Source organism: Atta cephalotes (genome assembly GCF_000143395.1).
Source record: "Atta cephalotes unplaced genomic scaffold scaffold00043, whole genome shotgun sequence".
Taxonomy (NCBI): Eukaryota; Metazoa; Arthropoda; class Insecta; order Hymenoptera; family Formicidae; genus Atta; species Atta cephalotes.
The window spans coordinates 1,134,882-1,140,911 of record NW_012130107.1 but is presented as its reverse complement, the minus strand read 5'-3'; the positions used below and the strand labels follow the sequence as shown (position 1 = coordinate 1,140,911).

General features: G+C 29.4%; 2 protein-coding genes across 2 annotated transcripts in view; one reads left to right on the top strand and one right to left on the bottom strand.

Moving 5' to 3' along the window:
* LOC105622291 (general transcription factor 3C polypeptide 1) overlaps window positions 1-2,030 on the bottom strand; it is an 11,672-nt gene extending 9,642 nt beyond the window's left edge. Inside the window, exons 1-3 of the mRNA XM_012203711.1 lie at window positions 1,949-2,030; window positions 1,515-1,708; window positions 396-1,284 (exon numbers count right to left, since the gene is read on the bottom strand). Coding sequence (XP_012059101.1) covers window positions 396-1,284; window positions 1,515-1,708; window positions 1,949-2,030 — 1,165 coding nt within the window. The remainder of the gene's footprint in view (window positions 1-395; window positions 1,285-1,514; window positions 1,709-1,948) is intronic.
* Window positions 2,031-2,680: 650 nt separating this feature from the next.
* On the top strand, window positions 2,681-5,908 carry LOC105622339 (protein CNPPD1). The gene is given in 6 exon segments (XM_012203758.1): window positions 2,681-2,721; window positions 2,953-3,056; window positions 4,619-4,824; window positions 4,915-5,043; window positions 5,146-5,867; window positions 5,869-5,908. Coding segments are annotated over 6 exon segments (1,242 nt in total).
* The last annotated feature ends 122 nt before the right edge of the window (window positions 5,909-6,030 follow it).

Here is a 6,030-nt window from a genome sequence, read left to right as displayed (position 1 = left end):
TAAAATTTTAAGTTAAACGTAACTTTTAATTATTATTACGTAACTAACTATTATATACTAAACTAACTAACCTAACCTAACGTAGTAGTAGTATATATATATATATATATATATATATATATATATATATATGTGGAGTTCTATTATATTACAATTTGAGCATAAATTTGTATCTCGGATAACAAAATTTTAAAATAATAATTACGTTTACATATGATATTCTTAATCAGATTTAACAACATCTGTAGTTATATATATAAAACTGGCCAATCACAGTTATTCCATTTTTCAGAGGAATAGTGATCAATTTCATATAACTATAGATATTATTGAATCCGATCAAGGATGCTGAGTAAACGTTGTTAATAACAAAAAATCTATGATTTACTACTAACCTTGAGATATACCTTCTGCTTGACTAGCTTCAATAACATCATTTGCTTGTTTCAAATAAGGAACATTTAACAAATGATTAGATATATCCAATTCAACAATGTCTTCATCATCTTCCTTCTCTTCTTTGTTCCATATATCAGCAACATCCACATCCGGATATAACACCTGGACAACTTTAATCTTTTTCTCCTTCGAAGGATCTTGCTTTTGCCGCCATTCACTAGGCTCTGCTTTAGGATACAATGTTCTATATGGTACACGGATGTCTGTCTTTACGATTTTTTGAAAAACGGCGATTCTAAACAGTTTCTTGATAGAATTACCAATTCCAAGCTTCTTCTTAATCTCATCGTAATCAGCCACGCCATTGTCTTTGGATCGTAGAATATCGACCACTTGTTCCGCGAGATAAATCGTTTTTGGCTTTCGTTCTACATAAAATCGTGGCAGATGCAATAGACTACCACTGTTGCAATGGCCGGCGCTCTTTTGATGATGGATCTGTTTCGTAATCAACTTGTGTTGCAATAGAAACTTCCGGTGATAGAACAAAGTTTTTGGATCCTCTTTGAGCGCAGCTAAACTGAGTTTGCCTTGAGTGACTTCGCCATGATAACGAGATCGGCCTACTCTCTCTAAGAAGCAATAGTGCATGATACTCAGTTTCAATGTCGGACTTACTTCGACACTCATCAAAGCTCGTGACCTAACGCGTTGAGAGGCTACAATCACCAAACTTCGTCCATACTTTTCTGTCACTTCATCCAAACTTGCATTTGTCACATTGTTTATATTTTTTCTTGTATGATATGTGGAGCAAGATCCCCTCGCACCTGTCTTAGGATCTTGAATAGGACAATGGGGATAAATATCTGGTGGAACAGTTGGCTAAAATTCAAAACATAAAAAGAACAAGATTTTAAATAATAAAAAATACAAGTCAAATTCAAAATAGAATTAAAGTATTAAGAAATCAAATTATTTGTAATTACAAAATCATTTTATAGCTTAATCTTCTTAATGAAATAATAGCAAATATTTCAACATTTCTTGTAGCTTTACAATAAAAATATTTTATACAAAATTATACAAGTATTATTATATTTTAATATACTTACTGGTTCTTGTATAATACCAAGATCAGGATGTACATGCTCATAACGATCGAATATCACAAGTGGATCTCGGGATGTTTCTAATTCGTAAAATTGAAAATCCTTTACTTTCGTGCACATTATCCATACCTGTTCCATGAAAGGCTTAGGGTACGGCAGCGAATCATTGAATCTATTTGCTAATCGCATCCACAGTGCTAAAAATAAGAAATAAAGAGACATAAAAAATATATCAATGCATTATTTATAACAAACAAATAAAAGAACAATAACATGTAAAGGTAAAAATAAAGCTGAATCAAGATACATACTTCAAAATTATATATATTTAAACAATAATTAACATAACAGTCCGTTAATAAAGAAATAGATAAATTATTATGATAATCTTAAATATCTAAAATGATATAGTATCTACGATACAAAAGTTAAATAACCTTGTAAAGTAATGCCGTCTAAACCTTCTAAGGCAACTTCATCGACGACCGCCTCCACTAAATTACATGACGGATAAGCCATGCTTTATTAATAGCGCTGCATCTAAATATAACAAATACAATAATTGCTTTTTTATAGTTTTGCACAATTGATAATTTTAAAATTTTTAGCGAATCTGTAAATCATGGAAGCATGTAGTGTGTAGAAGCATGCATACAATCATAGTAGATACCATCATATGTTTATCATCATATGTTTACAGTCTGTTGGCGTTGTTTACTTTTGCACTCAATCTTCAATTTCCTCTCTTAAACATCCGAATATTATATTAAAATTTTTTTTGTATTTGAAATCCTTCAAAATTTTTTATTCTTAAAAATGAGATAAATATATAATATAATATTTGGGTTGAAAAGAATGAAAACGAAAATAAGTGTAGAAAGTGCAAGCGACGTGAATAGACCTATCAAGTTGCTACTTATAAATGTCATTCGCATGTGATTAGATACGGTTATCTCATTATTTTGTACGTTCATGGTGGAGAATGAGCCTAACCTAAATTAATCGTGTGTGCTACTTTGAGATACGATGTAATTTATGTTCTTGCAAAACTTTACGTCACCTCGATGAAGTGATTGTCTGGATTATATTTTACGATAACTGCTTCAGCCGAAACGTATCACAAAAATATTGCAGAAAAAGTTTATGGTGAGACTCACGAATACCCGACAATGACGAACAGCTGGCGAGGCACGAACATGCCAAGTTCAAAGGTAAAATCTTACATATGTAATTTTATGATTGACATTTTCAATTCAAAATACAATTTTATGTGTATCTGCCATACATTGCAATTTATTGCAATAGTTATTTGTTGTTATCAAAAACCATTAATTGAGCAAAAATTTAAAAACGCTTGAAGATTGTTTGATGGTTGAGAATTATTCCTTTTTTTCTATTGTTGTTTAATAAACTGAAGTTCTTAATACATTTTGTTGTTTATTTTACTGCAGGATTTGGAACACGATGAGTTTATGAAACGTATAAAAAAGTCATTATATTATTCCAAGTTACCAGTGATTAACTGCTTGAGTTTACCAGTTACAGGTCAGTATGATATTCAGTTATAAATTAACAATTAGAATATTGATATGTGAAAATAATTTATTATTTTAAATTGTTATCTTTTATATTAATAAAAAATTAGTTACAATTAGTACATAGTTGTCTAATAAATCAAAATTTGTGTAATAATATTTAATGTGATCAATAAGAAATAAGATTTAAATTGTTATCTTTTATATTAAAAATAATCAATATAATTGCTCACTCAATTATATAAAAACAAATAATAAAATCAAATGTTAAGAGTGCAACAGCAAGTTGATATATGCTAATATTTTAATTTATAAACAAATGTAACACATATTTTAACCAATACATTCAGATCATTTTCAATGTTAATACCTAATAAAGCTAAAAAGAAAACGTTTCTAAAACCTACATATTAAACTAATTCTAGATTACATTTGAATATAATATTCATATAATAAAACATTCATATAATAAATAAGTTGTTTTTTTTTCTTGCAATTAGTCATCAATTAAAATCCGGTTCACTATGTATCTCTTGATAGAAATTAAAATGTCGTCTTGTAAAACTTTAATCAGAATAGTTGTTAATTTTTCGGAATGTAGATTAGACAGATCGCTACCAAATTATAAAAATATTATACAAAATGAATTGTTTTACTAAATTTAACTGTTATTTTAATAAATATAAATTTTATATTATTAAATAGGCCAATTTAAATATTTTTACTTTGTTTTTATTTGAGGGAATAATTTTTGTGTGTTTTATGTGAATTTAAAAAAAAACATTTAAGGAACAGTTTTGAAATATCAATTTTTAATATTTGTCTTTAGTTTCATTAAATTGAATTTATAATATTTAATAACATTATTTGCTCTTATTTTAAATATTATTCCGTTCAAAATTAATTTTACTTTATGAAGAATGATAAAGAATAAATAGAGAATTTTTATTTATTTATTTCAACATATACAATAGCTAAGAAAGGGATTTGGTTTACATAATGTGTCTTTAATATCCTTCCATATTTCTGTCACTTATTTGTATCTATCTCTTAAATAACAATTATCTTATTTCCTCTCTTTGCAACTCTAAACTGCTTTTTCATTCCTCTCCTTATTTTTGTTCTTATTTTTATTTTGTCTATTTTATTTCCATTATCACCTTAGCCTACTTTATCTATCTCTTACATAGTTCTACTTTCTACCTTAGTTATACTCCTTTTTTTTATAACATTTTTTACATACCCGTTTTTACATACCTTATACCCGTTTTTTTTTCTGTTTTTAGCTCTTATTAGTTTTATCCCTAATCCACTTTCTTTTATCTGTCTTTGTCTTTCCTTCTTTAATTTCTTCTCCATGTCTTTCCAAAGTTTCCTTATCACCTTTCTTTTTGTATCTAACTCCTGCTTAAGATCTTGTTTCTTCACTTAACTTTATTAACCTGTCCTTTATCTCTTCACACACATAATGTTCTGTTATTCTTTCCTTTCCACAAAATAAACATTCCCTTAACTCAATATCAATATGCATATTCATAAAGCATGATTCATAAATTAATTTCTTCTTTTTAGAATTGGCAGCGGAATTTTTTACTGAAGTGAAGAGCGGTCATACATTGGAAAAACTCGATGTTGAAGAAGCAAGCAGAATATCTAGAAATGCATGTGTTTCCCCTTGCTCACTTGTGTTGGCTTTGCTGTATATTGAAAGATTAAAGAATTGTAATCCGGAATATCTTCATCAAGTAGCGCCGTCTGAGCTATTCTTGGTTTCTTTGGTATTTATTATTCTTTATTTTGACATGTCAACGTGACAACACTTTTAATATCATTTAAGTTAACGAATAAATTTTGTTAACGCTTATTAGATGGTAGCCAGTAAATTTTTGCACGATGATGGCGAAGAAGATGAGGTTTTCAACAAAGAATGGGCAAATTCGGGACAAGTGACTATATCTCGAATGAATAAATTGGAAAAAGATTTTCTTGCTGCAATCGTAAATAATCGTTTATACATTATCTAAAATTTATATAATTTGTAAGTTATCAATTGATTATGTATCATTTATCAAAATGTATTTTATGATTTTATGCCTCAGGACTGGACAGTGTTGGTGCAGCACCAAGATTTTTGGGAAAGGCTGCAACAATTAGAAAAAAACGTGGCATATCGAGAAATACACAAACGCAGATGGTGCACATATACAGAATTGAGTTGTCTGATGAATTCCATTCAGTTGATTAGAATCGCACAAACATTAATTAGTGTGTCTTCGATCTGCCTGGCGACTTATGCCGCCGGATTGGCTACTCTTCTGGGATCCACTCTGGTTGCCAATTTTATTGTGCAAAGTTGCTTACCCGGGATATCACTTAATTCAAGACAACCAACGAATCTGTCAATAAATCTCGCGACGAATGTCTCATCAACCGATCTAACTGATACGTTGATAAATACACGATCCCAGGAGATTAACGATGATGGTCTTCCAATTTCCGATTCCGAGAATATTGCAGCTTATTCTGCAATTGTGGAAATCGATAATGATGATGAAGAAGCCAATTGGAAATGGTGGCTAAATTCAACGATGATTTGGTTGCCTGAGTATTGCTTAGAGAGCAATGTTGAGGTTGCAAATTTCACTGACAAATTATGCATTATCAACATCGACTTTTCATTCAATTCGACGCAAGCTATAAATATAAGAAAACTGGAGAAAATAGGGAAAACGGAAGATTTTGCACCGGAAGACTATCGCCACAATGTTAATTGGAAGGAAATACTAGACACAACCTTAAATTGGTTAGAACAAAACTGGAAACGATCACATCACGAAAGTGTCTTTCAGTCACCAGAATTAAAAATTTACTATTAGCTTGCTGATAAAAATTTGCCTGTTAAACGAGTTTTTCAAAGGAGATATATATATATATATATATATATATATATATATATACTAATATATATATATTATTATACTTAA